The sequence below is a fragment of the Capricornis sumatraensis genome, chromosome 21 (assembly GCF_032405125.1).
Source record: "Capricornis sumatraensis isolate serow.1 chromosome 21, serow.2, whole genome shotgun sequence".
Taxonomy (NCBI): Eukaryota; Metazoa; Chordata; class Mammalia; order Artiodactyla; family Bovidae; genus Capricornis; species Capricornis sumatraensis.
In genome coordinates, this window is record NC_091089.1 from 28838221 (window position 1) to 28862372 (window position 24152).

The 24152-nt window shown below is 38.5% G+C and overlaps 1 protein-coding gene across 2 annotated transcripts in view; it reads left to right on the top strand.

The window, feature by feature from the left end:
• LOC138097691 (desmocollin-3) overlaps positions 1–23698 on the top strand; it is a 52235-nt gene extending 28537 nt beyond the window's left edge. The window contains exons 10-16 of one of the 2 annotated variants that reach the window (XM_068993982.1): positions 4227–4486; positions 4596–4738; positions 6380–6604; positions 9106–9330; positions 12198–12319; positions 21113–21370; positions 23501–23698. In XM_068993982.1, the coding sequence (XP_068850083.1) occupies positions 4227–4486; positions 4596–4738; positions 6380–6604; positions 9106–9330; positions 12198–12319; positions 21113–21370; positions 23501–23698 (1431 nt within the window). Of the gene's footprint in view, positions 1–4226; positions 4487–4595; positions 4739–6379; positions 6605–9105; positions 9331–12197; positions 12320–21112; positions 21371–23376; positions 23404–23500 lie in introns of those variants that run through there. The other variant, XM_068993983.1, reaches the window with a different exon arrangement.
• The last annotated feature ends 454 nt before the right edge of the window (positions 23699–24152 follow it).

Genomic DNA, 24152 nt, shown 5'->3' on the forward strand with positions numbered 1-24152 from the left:
ATAGGGATTGCATTGAATCTATAGATTGCTTTGGGTAGTATACTCATTTTCACTATATTGATTCTTCCAATCCATGAACATGGTATATTTCTCCATCTATTTGTGTCATCTCTGATTTCTTTCATCAATGTTTTATAGTTTTCTATATATCAGTCTTTTGTTTCTTTAGGTAGCTTCATTCCTAAGTATTTTATTCTTTTCATTGCAATGGTGAATGCAATTGTTTCCTTAATTTCTCTTTCTGTTTTTTCATTGTTAGTGTATAGGAATGCAAGGGATTTCTGTGTGTTAATTTTATATCCTGCAACTTTACTATATTCATTGATTAGCTCTAGTAATTTTCTGGTGGAGTCTTTAGGGTTTTCTATGTAGAGGATCATGTCATCTGCAAACAGTGAGAGTTTTACTTCTTCTTTTCCAATATGGCTTCCTTTTATTTCTTTTTCTTCTCTGATTGCTGTGGCTAAAACTTCCAAAACTGTGTTGAATAGTAGTGGTGAGAGTGGGCATCCTTGTCTTGTTCCTGACTTTAGGGGAAATGCTTTCAATTTTTCACCATTAAGGATAATGTTTGCTACGGGTTTATTGCATATGGCTTTTATTATGTTGAGGTATGTTCCTTTTATGCCTGCTTTCTGAGGGTTTTTTTTTTAATATCATAAATGGATGTTGAATTTTGTCAAAAGCTTTCTTTGCATCTATTGAGATAATCATATGATGTTTATCTTTCAATTTGTTGTGATATATCACATTGATTTGTGAATATTAAAGAGGCAAGTTAAGTTTTAATCAATTAGTGGTTTAATCAATTAAATGGTTTCAGATTATACATTTTACGAGTTGTAAGAGAACTTAATCTATTTAGTCCAGCAGTTCTGCTTTTATGCTGTCTTTCTTCTATAATTTTGTTATCAGTTATTAGGCACCTACTTATGCTTGAACATTCTCAATTATTAAGGATCTTGACATCTCCACTGGTAGCTTACTCCATGTCTGGAGAGCTCTGATCCTCAGAAGGTCTTATTTATACTGTGTCTAAATTATTCTCTCTGTAACCCATGTCTTGGACCAGGTTTTATATCTAACGCTTTACAGAACAGGTGTAATGCTTTGAAAAGGCTTTTATGTCCTTTGAGACTTACCCTGTCTAGGATAAATATTTCCAATTCCTTTAACAATAGTTAAATGATATAATTTATTAGATCATATTGTTCTCACTCTTTCTCTTTTGAATATAAACCTGGGTGTAGTTGATCTTTTTAAAAGGTGATATCGAAGATGAGATATAGTATTACCTCAAACAGCACTGAATAAACGTACTCTTTGTTCTATATAATGTACTGTTGGTTGTACTACTACATTCTAGGATCCATGTTATAAGGGCAGAAAAGGGTCTTTCTGGAAAGACCCTTGGTTTTGTATTCTTAACCCAGAACAAGAAAGAAAATTGTCTTGTAGTTTAAAGCACTTACTGTGTGCACTAGTGTTAAATGTCGTTCTGAGAACTGTACAGAAGAGAAAACTTAGTCTCAGATACATTAAGAAACCTACACAAAGTGACACAGCTTGGATGTAGTAGAGACAAAATCTGAGTCTATGTTTCTTTGATTCCAGCTGTTGTTGTTCATTGGCTAAGTCATGTCTGACTCTTTGTGACACCATGAACTACATGCCAGGCTTCCCTGTCCTTCACTGTCTCCCGGAGTTGACTCAAACTCATGTCCATTTAGTCAGTGATGCCATCCAACCATTTTATCCTCTGTTGCCCCCTTCTACTGCTTGGTCATATTTTTCCCAGCTGAATTATAGTTGTTTTAATAACATATTTAATACTAATATTCACTGTTATTCTTTCAACTTTGTGACTTTTTTCCCTTGGTCATTTTAACATAGAGCATCTTTAGTTCCATCTTCACATTACATTTTCTAGGGAGTTGTTAGCATCTTAGTGCAGGTAAGGGATATTATGGAATATTTTTGGACAGTTTTTTTCTGTTGATGAAACAAAAAGATACCCTGTGGTTGAGGAGAATTCATAATTCTTCAATAATCATTGTTTCATCTCACCAGATTTCTAATTTTGGAGAGTTTAAACCACTAAGGCAATATCTAGCTTGAGCCTTAAAAATTACATAAAGAAACTCTAGGGCTTATAGCAAGTGACTCTAGATCAAACAAACTGCAGTTTTTCCAGGGCAGCAGCTGTTTTCTAAATTTCTATCCATTTCTCATCACTAGCAGATGCTCTAACTCTCAGCATGACCATAGCAATACATGTAATTTGTGAGATAGTGTTCATTAGCAACAAATAAACAGACATCAGTCCTTTTTCTCTCTTGGTGATACATTTTCTGAGCTTTTAATAAAAGAGTCAAAAAGAGTTTCACATGCATTTTGCAGATTCTAAGATTCAGAAATTTTTTTGACTTCTTATTGGACTAGTATTAGTATGCTTCCCAGGTGGTGCTAGTGGTAAAGAACCTGCCTGCCAATCCAGGAGATGTAAAAGACAGAGAAACCTGGTGGGCTATGGTCCATAGTGTCACAAAGAGCCAGACATGACTGAAGCAACAAAGCATAGCACATTAGTACCTCAACTTGATAATACTCAGGTGTGGAGAAAGGTTTAAATGAAAAATTTTGCTCTTCAGTTTTGATTTTGTTTAATATTTAGCCAGTGATTATTTAATAAGCAGAAAAAGAATCAAAGAAAAATTGTTCTAATGTAGAGAACAAACGTGATTGCCAGGGGGGAGGAGGAGAAGAGGAAAGATGGACTGGGAGTTTGAGGTTAGTAGATGCAAATTATTACATATAGAATGGGTAAACAACAAGGTCTTACTGTATAAAACAGGGAATAATATTCAACATTCTGAGATAAACCATTGTGAAAAGAATATAAAAAACAATATATATGTATAACTGAATCACTTTGTTGTATAGCAGAAATTAATACAACACTATAAATCAGCTATACCTCAATAAAAAAGAAAATGCTTTAGTTTTTCAGTACAGTAAAATAGTGTTTTCTAGATTTAGCTTGATTCACTGTATAAAAATCAGCTGTAATTAAAGAATTGGCTCAAAAGATTTCAGAGGCTGGTGAATCAATTAAGCATAATTGTAGTCGTGTGGTTAGGAATACTGACTTAAACCAGACTACATGGCTTCAAACTCTAGTGCAAGAGTTTCTTTTGGCCATGGGAAAACCAATTTATCTCCTCTTCTCTTTTTCCTGCTTTGTAAAATGGGGATGATGATAATAATAGTGCCAATTAGCACATATATTTTTCTTGGGTGTGTGCATGCTAAGTTGCTTCAGTTGCGTCTGACTCTTTTGCCACCCTATGGAACATAGCCCGCCAGGCTCCTCTGTCCATGTGATTCTCCATGCAAGAATACTAGAGTGGGTTGCCATGCCCTCTTCCAGGGGATCTTTCCAACACAGGGATTGAACCTGTGTCTCTTACATCTCCTGCATTGGCAGGTGAGTTCTTTACTGCAAGCACCACCTCCTCTGCATTTTCACTGTGAGAATTTCTTTGGATAAACTACAAGTGATACCAAAGTATAATTCTCAAATTGTCAAACATAAAATTTTCATGCAAGTAGATGATGAACAGGGGTAAAAATTTTATTCAGCAAAGAAGGAATTGGCAAAAAGCCAAAGCAAATTTCTAAGAAGAAATGAGAACCTGTGTGGATTTTGATCGAAGGAAAAGCTTAAATGAAGATTGCTTAGTTGTATGCCTTACAGGACAATTCAAACATGCATTTGAAATATGGATTCTATCAGAGATAAAATCACTGCACCATTTCAGTTTCAAGTCAACATCTAATTTTATAAGAGCCCTTGTCAGTGGAAAATATTAATAGTAAGTTGAACATTCTCCATGAGTCAGATGACCCTTAAGTTCATCTTCTAAACAAGGCCAGAATTCTGTCTTGTTTTTGTATTATCTTCAGGTTCAGAATATTTTCCCTTTGTAAGAATGAGCTATAGAAATATTTTAGGAATTGGATTCCACAGTTTTCAGGCCTCTTTTGCTAAAATCGTAGTGAAAAATTACCTCTTTCTTTAGCGAAGGATGAAAGTCAATAATGGCTAAATGGGAGCCCAGAATTTATGCAGCACTGTTCATAGTGACAAAAGTTCACTTGTTATTTGAAATACCTAATGTATTTTACACTGATGTTGATATACTTGTCCTTTTCTTTTTTGAAAGCCACTGGATTATGAAGAAAACCATCAAGTGGTCCTGGAAATTGGAGTGACCAATGAAGCTCCATTTACTAGAGATGTTGCACTCAGGATGACAACCATGAACAGAGCTGTGGTTACAGTTCATGTGAAGGATCAGGATGAAGGGCCTGAATGCCACCCTGAAGTCCAGTATATACAGATTAAAGAAAACTCCGCAGTGGGTTCAAAGATCAATGGCTATGAGGCATATGACCCTGAAAGTAAAAGTTCCAGTGGTTTAAGGTACAAAGAAATCTGTAACCACATACTTACAATGTATTTGTAATGATTGAGACACTAATATATCAATGCATTTTATAGTGCTAAAATCATTTTTATTTTTTATTAACAGGTACAAAATATTGCATGATCCTAAAGAGTGGATCACCATTAATGAAGGTTCAGGCTCAGTACAGACTTCCAAAACTTTGGACAGGGAGGTTATAACGCCCAAAAATGAGTTGTATAACATTACCGTCCTGGCAATAGATCAAGGTAAAACACGAGTTTTCATTTGGGATGTTACAGAAGAGTTAGAGAATAAACTGCAGTTATTTCTGGGCAGAATTACTCCTGTGCTATGTGTGTGTCTGTGTGCTCAGTCTTATCCTATGCTTGGGACGCTATGGACTGTAGCTGGCCAGGCTCCTCTCTCAGTGGGATTTTCCAGGCAAGAATACTGGAGTGGGTTGCCATTTCCTTCTCCAGGGGATCTTCCTGACCCAGGGATCGAACCTGAGTCTCTTGTGTCTCCTGCATTGGCAGGAGAATTCTTTACCTCTGCGCCACCTGGGAAACCCATATTCTTGTGCTGAAAGTGAAGTCTTAGTCACTTAGTCGTGTCCTACTCTTTGTGACCCCGTGGACTGTAGCCTGCCAGGCTCCTCTATCCATGAGATTCTCCAGGCAAGAATACTGGATGGGGTAGCCATTCCCTTCTCCAAGGGATTTTCTCAACCCAGGTATCAAACCCAGGTCTCTTGCATTGCAGGCAGATTCTTCACCATCAGAGCCACCAAGTAGAGTTCTTAGAAATTACTTTAAAGATTGTTTCTATTTATTTTAACCATAAGACAAGGTGAAACTGCTGTGAAATGAAACCATGCCTTCTTTATCTTTGTGCCCCTAGCATGGCAACATCTTACAAGCTTATAGATTTCTGTGTCAGAGGGCAGAGGTGAAACTCAAGTCTAGGACTAGATGAAATGGTCTCACCAGACTCTTCTAGATCTCATTATGTCTTTTTAAATTAAATCATTAAATAGCTCAGCTGACTATAGAGTCAAAATGATTTTTTCTTTACATTCTGTTCCTTAAGGAAACCCAGAATTTCTCAACCCTGGCTAACTATGAAAATAATTGGGGATGTTTGTAAGTAATTTCAAGGTATAGACACTATCTTAGACCAACTGAATTAGAATCCCTGGTCTGGGAGCCTGGACATCATATATTAAAAAAAAAAATCTGCCTAGATGGTTAAAATGCATACCAGGATTAGAAAAGCTTTTCTGTGGTCGCTTTACTCTTTCTAACATTTGTACGAAAAGGAACCCAAGGAACTAGAGAGTTTGAGATTCAGACATTTATTTTTACTTTTTTGGTAAAAATTCTGGTAAAAGGTTTATGGGCAGTTATATCTGATACTATCAACAGCACAGTAGTCATTTTAGATGCTCTACAGGCTTCATTTATCCATCTACCATCTTATTTGCCATTGTCTCTAATTATCAGTTTATTTATTTAAAAAAACCCAGAGCTTTCCTGGTGGCTCATTGTTTTTTTTTTTTTTTAAATAAATCTGCCTGCCAATGCAGGGGACTGGTCTGGGAAGATCCCACATGCTGTGGGACAGCTAAGTCTGTGTGCCACAACTCCTGAGCCCATGTACCCCAGAGTCCATGCTCGGCAGCCAGAGAATCCAGTGCAATGTGAAGCCCGCGCATTGCAATTAGAGGCCTCGGCTTGCCACAACTAGTGAAAGCCCACGTGCAAGCAATGAAGACCTGGCACAGCCATAAATAAATAAATAAAATTAAAAAAATTAAAAAGCCCATGCATATTTAGAATCGAGCTGATTTTTTTTTTTTTTTCCTTAAAAACTGTGAACTACACTCAACTTTTTTTCTTTCTTCCTAGATGGTAGATCATGTACTGGAACCCTTGCAGTTAGCATTGAGGATGTGAATGACAATCCACCAGAAATACTTCAAGATTATCTAGTCATTTGCAAAGCAAACATGGAGTATGTTGACATTTCAGCTATTGATCGTGACAGTTCCGTCAACGGTGCTCCATTTTACTTCAGCTTGGCAAACACTTCTCCAGAAATCAACAGACTATGGACGATCACCAGAGTTAATGGTATTTTATGAAAAATAATGATTTGTATGCTCTGAAATAACTGAGGCTGTATTTACTGCTTTATTCACATGAAGCATAATGTAAAATGGGTTCTCGAGAACAGATTTTAGAAGGCTAACTTTAACTTTTGCAAATATTGTATGGGGCCTGTGTTATATATTATATTAATACATAAAATGAAAACAAAACTCATAATTTTTATGAAGGCAAAATTTGCATTTACAACAAAGACAAAAATCCTTGTTAAACTATGGGGCAACTTATTATTAAAACAAATTGCTTTTGCTGTGTTTTTGAAGTTACTACAGTAAGAGGAAGAAAAAACAGAAGATGGGCACCTTAAATTTTAGTGTAAGCAAACTCTGGAAATGAGCTATCTGGGTATATGGGATAAGCACTCTGTGATGTTCTGGAAGGAAACATGGTAGGCTATGGATAGAGACCAGTCACTGAAGCCTGCACCGCAACCTAGTCCAATGGTAGTCTCTAGAGGCTTCAATTTTCTATGTTACAGCCATAGATCACTACTGATTTGTTACTATGCTATGCTCTTTCATGCAATTCGACTGTTGCATATGCTGTTCCTTCTGCCTAGAATACCTCCTTCCCACTTCTTTGTTGTCGTTGATTAGTTGCGGAGTCATGTCTGATTCTTTTGTGGCCCCATGGACTGCAGCTCGCAAGGATCCTCTGTCTGTGGAATTTCCCAAGCAAGAATACTGGTGTGGGTTGCCATTTCCTTCTCCAGGGGATCCTCTTGAGAAGGAAGGATTGTCTCTGCCTCTGCTGCTTTGGCAGGCGGATTCTTTACCACTGAGCCATCAGGGAAGCCCGCCCACTTCTTAGCTTGGTATTAATTCATAATATTTATGAAGAACCTACTATCCACCTATTCTGTCTACATATAATCTTCATGTTTTATTATTATCTGTTTACCTTTCTGCTCTAATACATGACTTCCTCAGAACATTCGTAACGCATCTGTGTATTTCCATCACCTAATCCAGTGCTTAGTAGATACTAACTCCTTAATAAATGTTTGATAAACAAATATGCATAAAAGAAGGAAAGTACCAGGACAATAAGTAAGCATTGGCGTTTAGAAGGTTTTAGTAGGAGAGCTTGGCAGGAGGAAGGATGGAATCTGGTGGTGAAGGGCCTTCTGTACCAGCCAGACTGACCTTTGTATGACTGGTGATAGCAGGTACGCATTGAGAGAGTGCATGCAAGGCAATGCTGTATTGGATTTATGTCTTTAAAGAAGTGACAGGGATAACAATTAGGAGGGTAATCTGAAGAGGACAGAGTTGAATGGCAAGAAAAGTCAGAGGCTGCTGCACTAATATGAATGAATGAGACATAGATATGGCTCAGCTTGTGGTCTTGAGGGATGAGAGGGATTTGAAAGGTTTTACTTACGGCACAATATAATCCTGCAAAAGTTCCAAATAACCCTCAGTGGTAATTTACATTCCCCTGGGGAACTTTGGGTCTGAGGTACAGCCAGAAATCTTTGAAGTTCTTAATAGCTCTAACAGTGCATTTAAGAAATGCTTAAACATTACAGATCATTTCCAGGAAGTGCATTGCCGTATTTTGTCATTTCATTTATTACAAAACCCAAAAGATTATCATTGCCATTGAAAATGTGTGGAGCTTTTGGTCAGTTGATAATATGGATCATTGAAATAAGGTAACAAGATCATGGGGGAAATATCACAGTTTGTAGAAATTTGTGTTGTTAGGATATAACTATATCCATGTTGATGTGAGCCTACCTAGCCTGGAGGATGTTCATTAGCTTTCTGGTATTGAGATTACTTCCAGAGGGAAGGCGTTATTAACCAAGGGTTTGTTGTGTTTTGAAAAATTGTCTGATGTGGACAGGTACCAGGAGGTAAATAAATAAGAGAATATGAACGTGGGACATCTGTTATGTATAACTGGTTGGTGTTAATTTTTTATGAGTATCGTAACCTGCTACTTTAGAGAAATGCTTAGAGTGTATGTCAAGAGCCAATCTAGCATCATTAGCTTGTTGATAAGAGAAGAGATAAGGGGGTATTAAATATTGCTGAAATGCTACTGGGTCACTGCAATGCCAAGTTATTTCCTCAAGCCTCTCTTCGAAAAAGTTATAGTGGGTGACATATATACGGTGGTATTAGTGCTTGAAAAGATTGAAGATCGTCATCTTTCTTTATCCATTTTCACGTGGCAGGTAGTTCCCAGAGAATGATATCTTTAAAAAATAGAGGTGGTAGAACAAATTTTATTTTATTTTATTTTATTTTATTTATTTATTATTTTATTTTATTTTTTAATTTTAAAATCTTTAATTCTTACATGTGTTCCCAAACATGAACCCCCCTCCCACCTCCCTCCCCATAACATCTCTGTGGGTCATCCCCATGCACCAGCCCCAAGCATGCTGTATCCTGCGTCAGACATAAGGAGGAATCCACGTTCATTAAAAATATAATTCCTTTATTTTCTTTCAGATACAGCTGCCCGTCTTGCATATCAGAAAAATGCCCAATTTCAAGAATATTTCATTCCTGTTGCTGTAAAAGACAGAGCAGGGCTATCTGCAACAAAAACCTTGAGAGTGAACCTCTGTGATTGTACTAACCCCGTTCAATGCCGGAGCACTGCACGGAGCGCGGACGTGATACTTGGCAAATGGGCGATCCTTGCCATACTTCTGGGCATAGCACTACTTTTTTGTAAGTCCCTTTTCTTACCCAATGTCAACATAAAAGATAAATATGAGTGCAAGAAAAGGTCTTTAAAAAGAAATCTTGTCCAACCATCCATCAGACATGAGTCCCCTTTACAAATTCCTTTTTGTGTTATTTTCTGAGTTCGGATTGCCTCTTTCTGTGAGAGGTAGCAAGATCCTTTTTGAGATCAGAGACTTCATACTGGGACAGAACCGTTGAAAATTCCTTAGATCGTGCCAAACCCATCATGCTGTAGCTTTTATTTCTTGGTCCTCGTACTACCCCATTTAAGGTCAAATCAAACAATCTAAAAACTTCTGCCACATGCAAGTCCACCAAAAGCCACTTGCATTTTACATCATTTCGTTTCAGTTACAGATTTGTGGGAGCTGTTCAAATCACAGCAGTATTTCTTCTTAGTTGTACCCTACCAGCTTTATTAAATTCTGTTAACCTCCTTCTTATCAGTTGTATAGTTCCCAATAGTGCCATGTTTTTCCTTGTCTTTTCATTTCGACCCAGTCCTTCAGCCTATTTTAGCTGTTGTTCCTTTATTCTGTGATAGGACAAGTGGTTAAGAGTAAGACTCTGGAACCAGACTGTCTGGTTTTGGACTCCGGTTGTATTATTTTTAAGCCGTGTTATATGGGGCAAGTTACTTTTTACTGTGCTTCAGTTTCCTCCTCAGTAAAGGGGATGACTGTAGCAGCTTATTTTCTTATTTATTTTTAAACAAGTTTTATTTATCTATTTATTTATGGCTGTGCTTGGTATTCATTGCTGCATGCCTGGGGATTTTTCTCAAGTTGCAGTGAGTGGGGGCTACTCTCTAGTTCAGTGCGCAGGTTTCTCATTGCGTGTATTCTCTTGCTGTGGAGCATGGGCTCGAGGGCATGCGCTTCAGGAACTGTGGCATGTGGGCTCAGTAGTTGTCACTCACGGGCTCTAGAACATGGGCTCAGTAATTGTGGCTCATGGGCTTGGTTGTCCCACAGCATGTGGGATCTTCCTGGACCAGGGTTTGAACTCATGTTTCCTGCATTGGCAGGTGGATTCTCTACCACTGAGCCACCAGGAAAGCCCTATAATAGCTATTTTATGGGGTAACACTGAAGATTCACTGAGTTAATGCATATGAAGAGCTTAAAACAGTGCATGGTACATTTTTAATGTGTTCATTGTTTTTCATCAACTCAACAAAATAAATACTAATATATGTTGAAAAAGAGAAAGTGAAAGTCACTCAGTCATGTCTGACTCTTTGCGACCCCATATACAGTCCATGGAATTCTCCAGGCCAGAATACTGGAGCAGGTAGCCTTTCCTTTCTCCTTACTAGCTGAGCCACAAGGGAAGCCCAAGAATACTGGAGTGGGTAGCCTATCCCTTGTCCAGGGGATCTTACTGACCTAGGGTCTCCTGCATTGCAGGTGGATTCTTTACCAACTGAACTATCAGGGAAGCCCAATATATGTTGAGCACCTAATATATACTGGAAGTGTCTAGGTGCTTGGGTTTCATCAATGGACAAAGCAGATGAAAATTAACAAACCAAAACAAAGTCTTCCTGTGACAGTAAAGTGATAAATGAATTAAACACCCTGGAGGGAAAAATGGAGCAAAATAATTAGGGTCTATAGTGTGGTAGAGTGTGTATGGGTGAGGGTGGGGTTGAATGTTAGTGATGGTCATTTTCAGTAGATGGTTGGGCCAGCCTGAGTGAGAAGGTTATCCTTGATGATTTTTGAAATAATCAGCCAAGAGCTTTTGGTCAGAGGGTAAAGTCAGTTCAGAGGCCCTAACGTGAGGGAATGCTTGGAGAAATCAAGGAAGGCAAGGAGCTTGAAGTGGCTTGAGAGTAGGGGATGAGGGAAGAGGAGTAAGAAATGGAGCCAGAAAAGTAGCAAGGGGCCACAATGTAACTGGGGTTGGTCCACTTTCCATTTCCTCCTCCAGGGGATCTTCCGGACCCAGGGATTAAACCTGGGTCTCCTACATTGTAGGTGGATTCTTTTCCATCTAAGCTACCAGGGGAAGCCCCTGTAAAGGGCCAGATAGTATATATTTTAAACTTTGCAGGCTGTATGGTTTCAGTTGTAACCAATCACATTTGCTCTTGTATCAAGAGAGCAGCCATAGAAAATATTTAAACCACTGGCATGATTGTGTTCCATTAGAATTTGATTTATGGACATTAAAATTTGAATTTCATATAGTGTTCACATGTAATAAACTATTATTCTTTTGAAATTTTTCAGTCATTTACAAATATAAAAACCACAGCTCATGAGTGATACACAGCATGGTGGGCTGGATTCAGGGCTATAGGCTGGCAATCCTTGGTATGAGGGCTTACTGAACCTTGTAAAGAATTGTGGTTGCTGTTGCTATTAGTTTTATTATCACATATTCCAGCTTTGTACATGAGGTAGAATAAGAATTCTGAATATGTAAATTACAAAGTAAATTTAATTAAGATACCTGGGGAGATAACTCTGTTCTGGGGTGGGCGGTGGTGGAGGGAGAAGTCTGTTTTGTTATATTTTCACATTGGCGAATCATTCTTTTGTGAGTCAGTAAATCTTTTTAAAGTCTTTGTCTAAATAAATATCATTAATTTTTAAAAAATTGATGATTTGAAATACTTAAATGGTGGGTGGAATTCAAACTCTTAAAGAGGGCTGTAATAAAAATATAATTACTTTAAATTTTAAAAGTAAGCTAAATCATGGCCTATTACTTTAGAAAGGCGAAGGTCATCTGTGGGACACCATGTTCAGTGTCTTATTTTCTTCTTGTGTATCTTAGGAAATAAAAGATGAGTATTTTATTCTACGCATGTTAAACTTTTGTTTTTGTTTTTAACTCAGCTATATTGCTAACTTTAGTATGTGGAATTGTTAGTGCCAGAAAGAAAAAAGCTTTTCCAGAAGATTTGGCCCAGCAAAATCTAATTATATCAAACACAGAAGCACCTGGAGATGATAAGGTGGTAAGTGATTTTTTAAAAAAACAGATGTTTATCTCTGAGTATTTTCCATAATTTCTTTAACTCATCCTTAGGAAGTTACTACAAAATTTAGAAGTTAATTTATATTCTTAATTTGATCAGATTTTGTAGGCATAAATATTTTATCTGCCAATATTCAAAGACTTATGTAGCGGCTTTTTTTAAACATCTTACACCAGATATATTGTTTTAGTTATCTTTTCTTCCATCCTCTCGTGTTATGATTTACTACTACTGCTTTGATGTTGTGAATTTACTATAAGAGCAATCTTTTTGACTGCTCTCCACAACATGCATTTTCAGAAATTATTTGTTTATCTCACTCTTTGACCATTTATAATTGGAAAAACTTGCTGAGAACTCTCAAGGTAAACTAAGAAAATATAAAAAAGATATATGTGTTTTAAAAAATGTATGTGTGTGGGGGACAGGTTTAGATTGGAAGATAACTACCATTATTTTTTCTTACATATCTCTGTGGTGCTTGGGCCTATGCTTCTCTTTGGGGGGAAATATATGAAAGAGTTCTTATAAGGCATATTCTTGCCTCAAAAAGATTTCACTTTATGAAAAATTGAATCTACTCTTGTGGGAAAACTAAATAGGAACATGACAGTAAATAGCACCAATTTGTTAGGGTACAGGTGGAGTTCAAAGATAATAGATGCTGCAAAAGTATATTCATGATGTCTGGATCAAACGGAATTGCCTGGTGGAAGATTCACAGATTAGTCTGTAACTTAAATAATAGGAAGGGTTTGCAAGTGAAGATATGGACAACAGCTTAATGAATGTAAAAAGGAGATGGCCAGATTTAAGGATTATTCAACAAATAGTACATGAAATTGCTTTAAAATGGAAGAAATGATGTTCTGGAATAGAGATTTGACACTTGAATTAGGTTCTGGAGGAAGAGGATATAACAAAAAAGCAGTGGGAGAGGAGGCTTTTATACGCCCCACTAAAGGGTTTTGGATTTATTCTCTTGATAAGGGAGAGCTAGTCATGGCTTTTCTGCTTGAAAGTGGCATAATGTAAGTAGTGTTATGCCGAACTTGTATGCTGACCAATAAGATCAGGAAGACATAGGACTGGGGAGGATAAATTATTGGGATCTTTTGGCAGTTTCAGCATGAGCTAGATAACTCTTCTAGAATAATGATTATGGGAAAATTAAAATATGGATGAATAAGAAATATTTTAAATGTATAAATGAGATTGTTGACCACCAACCATGGTGAAGTGGTAAAGAATCCACCTGCCAAAGGAGGAGATGCAGGAGACGTGGGTTTGATCCCTGGATCAGGAAGATCCCTAGAAGAGGAAATAGTAATCCACTCCAATATTCTTGCCTGGAAAATCCTATGGACAGAGGAGCCTGGCAGGCCTGAGTCGATGGGGTTGCAGTCATTTAGTCGTGTCCGACTCTTGTAACCCCACGGACTTTACAGTCCTTGGAATTCTCCAGGTCAGGATGTTGGAATGGGTAGCCTTTCCCTTCTCCAGGGGATCTTCCCAACTCAGGGACTGAACCCAGGTCTCCCACATTGCAGGCAGATTCTTCACCAGCTGAGCCACCAAGGAAGCCCAAGAATACTGGAGTGGGTAGGCTATCTCTTCTCCAGGGGATCTTCCCAACCCAGGGACTGAACTGGGGTCTCCTGCATTGCAGGCAGATTCTTTACCAGCTGAGCTACCAGAGAAGCCCAGAGAGTATGAGTCAAGGACTGGGGACTAAATCTATTTTATGAATGGAGAAATAATTACAGGGTTCCTCACGCAGGCATGTCAAACATAGAAGAGTTATGATTTTGTCTGATGGTGGGAAGGAAGTGAAAGGAAAACAGTTGATAAGAAATATCTATATTCACCTTGAGATGTAGAAAAGGCCTGATATAAAATCACTGTCCCTGGCTTATAGCTTCTGTCACATTGAATCTACTTTTTATTTTATTTTAAAGTAAACAATCTTGAGTGCTCAGTCATATCCGACTCTTTGTGACCCCATCAACTCTAGCTTGCCATGCTCTTCTGTCCATGGGATTTTCCAGGCAAGAATACTGGAGTGGGCTGCCATTTTCTCCTCTAGGGATCTCCCTAACTCAGGGATCAAACCCACGTCTCCTGCATCTCCTGCATTGGCAGACAGATTCTTTTACCATTACACCATGGTTGGTGGTAAACAATCTTATTTATACATTTAAAATATCTCTTATCCCTATTTTACTCATAATAACTTCTTATTTTATGTCTAGGAATGGAATGACTGAGTTGTACTCACTGTTTTTTCTTTGCCATTTGACGCTGGAGTTGGTGACGCTGATCAGCTGCTTCACTATAACATACTCACACCTATTTACCTGTTCTCTGTTACTAGCACTTCTCAAGTGCAGTGAAGTCGCTCAGTCGTGTCCGACTCTTTGTGACCCCATGGACTACATGTAGCCTACCAGGCTCCTCTGTCCATGGGATTTTCCAGGCAATAGCACTGGAGTGGATTGCCATTTCCTTCTCTAGGGGATCTTCCTGACCCAGGGATTGAACCCGGGTCTCCCACTTTGTAGACAGACGCTTAACCAAAAAGACTTGAAATTATTAATTTTATACCAGTTTGTAATTATAGGCATATTTTTACAAAATGCAACAATATTTCACAGTTTATATGTAAACTTATTTTAATGCAGTGAGTAAAGGTGGTAAATTTAGATCTGTGTTTAAGTCAAAGGAATTCACGTGGGGTTAAGAGTTGGGTAAAATATCAAAACTGAAAAAGTAAATCTGAAAATCCTTGATGTGGAGAAGGAGTTGCTAATGCCCCATGAAAATAAACTTGAGGGAGGTCCTTGAAGGTGGGTAGGAAGGAACCAAGATGAGAGAGAATGTGAAATGGCTCTGTGGGTTCAGGTTTGATTTTAGTTTATTTCCAATTCCCCCTTCACTAGCTTCAAAATATGATCTCGGAACATGTACTTATAATGACTAAATCATGCCATCAAGAGGATTTGATAATGAGAATTTTTTTTTTTGGTAATAGAATTTTACTGAAGCAACAACCTAAGCGAAAAATGTAGAGTAGCAGTGCCACCAAATGGCTACTTTTCAGATCTCTTTCCTTGCAGTTTTTCTCTAAGGCAGTGAAATAGTATATATGACTTTTATGGATATATTTCAGATTCAGCGAATCATCTTGAAAACTTTTGATAGCGACTCTGCCTATTAAACATAAAAAATAAATTGGTAAGAAGATGACATAACAGTACCTATTTATACTGGGGGTGTTGTCATGAAAGTGAAGCTTTACAATTTGAACTGGTACACCAAGGTTATGATTTGCTATAACTCACATTCTCCCCAGTGACCTGGAGGGTTGATGTGCAGTTCCACCATTAAGTTAGTGTTTAATCAAATCTTTTCCATTTTCAAACATTGTCTTGTCTCTGACTTCCCCTAGATCCCTCAGTATTTCTTTTTCTTTGAAACTGATTTTTTTGAGAGAAAGATTTTTACTCAATTTCTCCAAGATGATAGTCCTGTTCACCCAGCACTCTGTGGAAATTTTCCTGACAAGGATCACCACTGGCCACTTTTTTACTTGACTCATGGGTGCTTACTTTTTTTGAGCCCGTTCTTACCCTACTTGGATTGTTTCTGAACCATTGACCTTACCCTAATCCTCTCTTAGCTTCAGAGTCATGCTTTTTTGGTTCTATATTTTCTCCGTGGCTATTCCAGAAACTGAATCAATTCTGTCACAATTCTGAATCACTTCTGAAAAATCAATTCTGTCACAGCTCTAATTCCTTTATCCACCCCTTAGAACATGGTTTTTCTTGTGGTTCGATTCTTAGCTTGTTTTCTTTCAGTCTGCAGTTTTCTCTGGATGAGGTCATTTACTCCCATGGTTTCAGCTCCCGCGACATGGAAATGACTCCCAGAATTATACTTTAGCTCAGGTCTCTCACCTGAGGTCCAGACCACATTCTCATATACTCATCTTGGATAACCACAGGTTTCTCAAGTTTACCATGTCCAAAACTGACTTGCTCACCCTCCTCTCACCCACAAGTGCATCCTTCATTTCTGTGAATTATGCCATCTATCTAGTTGCACAAGTAGGACACATAGGAATAACTCCTGACCCTTCCCTGTGCTGCCTCATCCATCTAACCAACAGTAAGCTCTCTATGAAGTCCATCCTCTTCTTTTAATCGTCACTGTTTCTACTTTGGTTTAGATCCTTGTCATTTTTCATCTAGAATTATTCGTGACTTCTCTGATATCCATGACATTAAACTTGTCTCCTTTGTATTGTCTTTCACATTGTTGTCTAATAGTATTTAGAGAAAATATGTCACTTGGGATTTCCAAGTGGTCCAGTGGCTCCACACTCCCAATGCAGGGAGTCCAGGTTAGATCCCTGGTTAGGTAATTAGATCCTGCATGCTACAAGGAGTTCACATGCTGCAACTAAAGTTCCTGCATGCCAAAACAAAGATTCCTCTTGCCGCAGCTAAGACCTAGTGCTGCAAAAGCAAAAACAAAAAAGTCCCCTGCCTGTTATTAAAACCCCATTTTGAGTCTCCATAGTCTTCAAGTTCTGACAAAATGTGGTCCACTGGGGAAGGGAATGGTAAACCACTTGAGTATTCTCGCCTCGAGAAACTCATGAACAGTATGAAAAGGCAAAAAGATAGGACACTGAAAGAGGAACTCCCCATGTTGGTAGACACCCAATATGCTACTAGAGATCAGTGGAGAACTAACTCCAGAAAGAATGAAGAAACAGCGCCAAAGCAAAAACAACATCCAGTTGTAGATGTGACTGGCGATGGAAGTAAAGTCCAATGCTGTAAAGAGCAATATTGCATAGGAACCTGGAATGTTAGGTCCAAGAATCAAGGCAAATTGGAAGTGGTCAAACAGGAGATAGCAACAGTGAACATCGGAATTTTAGGAATCAGTGAACTAAAATGGACTGGAATGGGTGAATTTACTTCAGATGACCATTATATCTACTATTGTTGGCAAGAATCCCTTAAAAGAAACGGAGTAGCCATCATAGTCAACAAGAGTCCGAAATGCAGTACTTGTATGCAATCTGAAAAACAACAGAATGATCTCTGTTCATTTCCAAGGCAAACCATTCAATATCACGGTAATCGAAGTCTCTGCCCTGACCAATAATGCTGAAGAAGCTGAAGTTGAATAGTTCTATGAGGACCTACAAGACCTTCTAGAACTAACACCCAAAAAAGATGTCCTTCCCATTATAGGGGACTGGAATGCAAAAGTAGGAAGTCAAGAAGCACCTAGCTGCTGCTGCTGCTAAGTTGCTTCAGTTGTGTCTGACTCTGTGCGATCCCATAGACAGCAGCTCACCAGGCTCCCTCGTCCCTGGAATTCTCCAGGCAAGAACACTGGAGTGGGTTGCCATTTCCTTCTCCAATGCATGAAAGTGAAGAGTGAAAGTGAAATCGCTCAGTCGTGTCCGACTCTTAGCAGCCCCATGGACTGCAGCCCACCAGGCTCCTCCGTCCATGAGATTCTCCAGGCAAGAGTACTGGAATGGGTTGACATTGCCTTCTCTGAAACACTTGGAGTAATGGGCAAATTTGGCTTTGAAGTCCAGAATGAATCAGGGCAAAGGCTAACAGAGTTTTGCCAAGAGAATGCACTGTTCATAGCAAACACCCTCTTCCAACAACACAAGAGAAAACTACACATGAGCATCACCAGATGGTCAATACCGAAATCAGACTGAGTATAGTCTTTGCAGCCAAAGATGGAGAAGCTCTATACAGTTGGCAAAAACAAGACTGGGAGCTGACTGTGGCTCAGATCATAAACTCCTTATTGCCAAATTCAGACTTAAATTGAAGAAAGTAGAGAAAACCACTAGACCATTCAGGTATGACCTAAATCAAATCCCTTACAACTAACTATACAGTGGAAGTGACAAATAAATTCAAGGGATTAGATCTGATAGACAGACTGCCTGAAGAACTATGGATGGAGGTTCATAACATTGTACAGGAGGCAGTGATCAAGACCATCTCCAAGAAAAAGAAATGCAAAAAGACAAAATGGTTGTCTGAGGAAGCTTTACAAACAGCTATGAAGAGATGCAAAAGGCTAAGGAGAAAAGGAAAGATATATCCATTTGAATGCTGAGTTCCAAAGAATAGCAAGGAGAGATAAGAAAGCCTTCCTCAGTGATCAATGCAAAGAAATAGAGGAAAACGATAGAATGGGAAAGATTAGAGATCTCTTCAAGAAAATTAGAGATATCAAGGGAACACTTTATTAAAGATGGGCACAATAAAAAACAGAAATGGTATGGACCTAACAGAAGCAGGAGATATTAAGAAGAGGTGGCAAGAATACATGGGAGAACTGTACAAAAAATATCATCACAACCCAGATAACCACGATGGTGTGATCACTCACCGAGAGCTGAACATCCTGGAAAGAAGTCAAGTGGGCCTTAGGAAGCATCACTACAAACAAAACTAGTGGAGGTGATGGAGTTCCAATTGAGCTATTTCAAACCTAAAAGATGATGCTGTGAAAGTGCTGCATTCAATATGTCAGCAAATTTGGAAAACTCAGCAGTGGCCACAGGACTGGAAAAGGTCAGTTTTCATTCCAATCCCAAAGAAAAGCAGTGCCAAAGAATGTTCAAACTACTGCACAATTGCACTCATCTCTAGCAAAGTAATGCTCAAAATTCTCCAAGCCAGGCATCAATAGTACACAAACTGTGAACTTCCAGATGTTCAAGCTGGATTTAGAAAAGGCAGAAGAACCAGAGATCAAATTGCAAACGTCCATTGGATCATTGAAAAAGCAAAAGAGTTCCAGAAAAACATCTACTTCTCCTTTATTGACTATGCCAAAGCCTTTGACTGTGTGGATCACAACAAAGTGCAAAATTCTGAGAGAGATGGGAATACCAGACCACCTGACCTGCCTTCTGAGAAATCTGTATGCAGGTCAGGAAGCAACAGTTAGAACTGGACATGAACAACAGACTGGTTCCAAGTAGGAAGAGGAGTACATCAAGGCTGTATATTGTCACCCTGCTTATTTAACTTATATGCAGAGTACATCATGAGAAATGCTGGATTGAATCAAGCCCAAGCTGAAATCAAGATTGCTCGGAGAAATATCAATAACCTCATATAAGTAGATGACACCACCCTTATGGCAGAAAGCAAAGAAGAACTAAAGAGCCTCTTGATGAAAGTGAAAGAGGAGAGTGAAAAAGTTGGCTTAAAACTCAGCATTCAGAAAATGAAGGGCATGGCATCTGGTTCCATCACTTTATGGCAAATAGATGGCGAAACATTGGAAACAGTGACAGACTATTTTTTGGGACTCCAAAATCACTGCAGATGGTGACTGCAGCCATGAAATTAAAAGACGCTTGCTCTTTGGCAGAAAAGTTGTGACCAACCTAGAAAGCTTATTAAAAAGCAGACATTACTTTGCCAATAAAGGTCTGTCTAGTCAAAGCTGTGGTTTTTTCCAGTAGTCATGTTTGGATGTGAGTGTTGAACTATAAGGAAAGTTGAGCGCCAAAGAGTTGATGCTTTTGAAGTGTGGTGTTGGAGAAGACTCTTGAGAGTCCTTGGACTGCAAGGAGATCCAACCAGTCCATCCTAAAAGAAATCACTCCTGAATATTCATTGTAAGAACTGATGTTGAAGCTGAAACCAATACTTTGGCCACCTGATGAGAAGAGCTGACTCATTTGAAAAGACCCTGATACTGGGCAAGATTGAGGGCAGGAGGAGAAGGGGGCGACAGAGGATGAGATCATTGGATGGCATCACCGACTCAATGGACATGAGTTTGAGTAAACTCCAGGAGTTGGTGATGGACAGGGACGCCTGGTATGCTGCGGTCCAAGGAGTCACAAAGAGTCGGACACGACTGAGCAATTGAACTGAACTGAACTGAACTGAACTGAACTGTTAGTCTTCAAGATTTTCTAAAGAATTTTAGCATAGCCTTTTATGACCTCTCTACCTTCTCTCTCTCTCTCTGAACCATCTATGGTAGCCACTCTCAACAGGCTGTAATTGAGAATCCTTGAGGAACTCTGTTTGTGTTTGCATCTAGATCTTCTTGCAGATAATGTATGCTTCTCCCATTTCAAGTAGGAATCCCTCAGCTTGGAGTTTCCCCAGTATGTCCCACTTAGTTTCTCTGAGTTTGAATTTTCATACTCTTCCTCTGTGTCCCTCTAGCATTCTGCATTCACGTATGTGGTGGTGTAGTCACTAAATCATATCTGACTCTTGAGACCCCATGGACTGTAGCCCACAAGGCTCCTCTGTCCATGGGATTTCCCAAGCAGGAATACTGTAGTGGGTTGCCATTTCCTTCTCCAAGAAATATTCTCAGCCGAGGGATTGAACCTGCGTCCCCTGCATTGTAGGTGGTCTCTTGATTGCACGCAGATTCTTTACCAACTGAACCATGAGGGAAGCCCTCTGATGTGTTCACTTATACATCATGGTAATCATATTCCTAGAGTAATTGTCTGTTTTTCTGCCTCATTGGAGTAAGAGCTCATTGGGGCCACTGAGGGACCATGTCTCTATTTTTGCATCCTAGACTGGGCACACAATTGAAAATGATGAATGTCTGTTGAATGAATGAATGAATAAAAAATTTAAGAGTAAACGAGCTCTCTCCTTTGCCTGCTTGTGACTTTACTTTGAATCCATTTCCAACCGATATGAATTGTCTTCTTTTATTTTATTTCAGTGTTCTGCCAATGGGTTTATGACCCAGACAGTCAACAACGCTAACCAGGGCTTTTGTGGTACTATGGGATCTGGAGTCAAAAATGGAGGGCAGGAAACCATTGAAATGGTGAAAGGAGGACACCAGACCCTGGAGTCGTGCCGTGGGGCCGGGCATCATCACACCCTGGACTCCTGCAGAGGAGGTGCTGTTGAAGTGGAGAACTCCAGATACACTTACTCCGAGTGGCAAAATTTCACTCAACCCCGTCTTGGTGAAGTGAGTTTCCCTGAGCATGCTGTCTCTACAATTTAAATGTCCCAGTGGAGAACTTTAGGAAATTGAGATTAACATCTATTTTCAGAAACTTCTTTTTCATATTCTCCAAAGTATCCTTTCTCTCTCACTCTCTGGCTATTTTTGCCCCTGCTCTTTGATTTTGTTTCATTACTTAAGTTAAAATATTTTATTTCATCTGTCATGTTTTTCTTAATTTCTAAAATCTCATGAAAATTGAAGGAGTCTACTCTTCTTCACTAAAGTTACATTTCATTTTTAGGTGTGTGTTTATCTCACTCTTTTCATATAGAAAAATAGAGGGGAAAATCTCATTCTTCACAGTTACAAAAATCCCCAAGTCAAATCTGCATCTCTCTGTGAAAGCAAGGCATCTGTACAGAATTCTAGAATGAAAATGAAATAATATGATCTGTCTGAATTTTTTTTTTTCCATGTAAAAGCACCATGCAAATTAGCCAGGATCCTCTGTCCATGGGATTCCCCAGGCAAGAATATTGGAGTGGGTTGCCATTCCCTTCCCCAGGGTATCTTCCCAACTCAGGGATCGAACCCTGGTCTCCTACACTGCAGGCAGATTCTTTACCATCTGAGCTACCAGAGAAGCCCATAATGAGCTATGCACCATGCAAACGTATCGTGGTTGCTAATCCGAGGAAAGCAAGGATGTAAAAGATGTGAAGTTCAGTGGGGATTTTCAGTCATGGCAGCCCCTCAGAATTCACTGGGGAGCTTTTAAACAGTGCTAATGCTATGCTTCACCTTGAATGATTCTGATTTAATTGGTTTGGCTTTTCTTTCTTTTTTATTTTCACTCTCCTCTATGATTCAAATGTGCAACCTGAGTAGAGAGCCGCTGGATTAAGTATTCTTTCTGGTACTGAGTTAATCTCGTTTCTGTTTCTAGACAGCCAGTAACCATATGAGATCAGGTTGACTGAGGAGGAGCAAAGCTTAAGAAGCACTCTTAGGGATGTTCTCCAATGTATATGTCTAGTAATGGGATGTGATGCTAAAATGGTCATAAAGAGAGACACTTGCTAACATAAGCCAAGGAAGTATCTGCTGGGTTTGAGAAGGGATAGGTACACCGGTGAGAAAGGGAGGGAGTTCATGCGTCTGACAAGGTCATAGACAGGCCAGTGACAGCCAGCCAGGGTAAATAAGGCTGATCACTTGGCCCAGTTTTTACAGTGTTGCTAAGTCACTTCAGTTGTGTCCGACTCTGTATGACCCCATAGATGGCAGCCCACCAGGCTCCCCAGTCCCTGGGATTCTCCAGGCAAGAACACTGGAGTGGGTTGCCATTTATCTTGATTATCTTTAAATTTCACTGAAAATTTGTGCATCTTTCTATCTTGCTGTGTTTTGGCTCTCTTGGAAACTTGATTCTGAAGACAATGTGGTAATCCTTACCCACATTATTTCTGCAAATAATAGCAATTTTCGTTGATGTTGATTGAACATTTACTATGTGCTGGCTGTTTAATAAGAGTGTTTTTCATGCATTATTATTTTGTCATTTAATTATGATCCAGTGAGATAGTCACTGTCTATATTCTTATTTTAGAAATCAGGAAACTGAGGCTTAAAGATGTTCAGTAACTTGCTCAAATTCATATAGCTAGTTGACAAACTAAGCTATGACTCCAGATCAGGACTGTCTAACTGTCCAAGCTCAAATTCCAAATAACTATGCATATTATCACCATTTTGTGGTGATATGAAATTTAGGGATAATAATTTAATCTTATATTTTAAAATTTAAAATTTATTAAATTAAACCTTTATTTAACAATAATTTAATTTTACTTAATAATTAAATGAACTATTAATTAATATTTTAAACATTACATTAGTAATTTAAATATACTTAAATATAATGTGTATACATTTTTTTATTTGTATGGGTTACTAGGAATGTAAAATGTACTGACTTTATAGTATGGCTGTGACATAGACCAACCATGTGCATTTTTTGTATGTAGGAATCCATTAGAGGACACACTGGTTAAAAATTAAACATAAAAGGTAAATAAAAATAAATTTTATGTTTATCGGTTTCAGTGTGTTTAAAACAACAATACAATCCTTTTTTTGTTGCTTTTACAGAAATTGCATCTGTGTAATCAGGATGAAGAGCACATGCCATCACAAGATTATGTCCTTACGTACAACTATGAAGGAAGAGGGTCTCCAGCCGGTTCTGTGGGTTGCTGCAGTGAAAAGCAGGAAGAAGATGGCCTTGACTTTTTAAATAATTTGGAAGCCAAATTTACTGCCTTAGCAGAAACATGCACAAAGAGATAATGTTACAGTGCTACAATTAGATATGTCTTTGTCAGACTTCATCTTTCTAAAAGAGATATTGTAAAATTCAATTTATTTCTATATATCTAGCAATATATGGATATGAATATGTATGAATTTTTGTCTAAATTTTTAAAATTATGCTATCTACTGATTTATACTTTCAAGAAATTTGCTACTGATTTTTTTAGAAAGTTAAAACTGTTAGAACAGATTGTCCCTCTTTTATTACTGAGTAAATAGTCAACCAGGAAATCTCATGCTATAGCATTGGATTTAAGGTCTATAACGGACCATCTCTCATTTACAAATATGTTTTCAGTAAATGCATTGGCTGAATATTAGTCCAACAATAGAAACTTGTACTTGATTGAATATAGTAGAACAGCTTTCTGGACTAGAAATTCCATTTTTGCTCCACAGACCTTTCCCTGAGATTCAGGACTACTCTTGG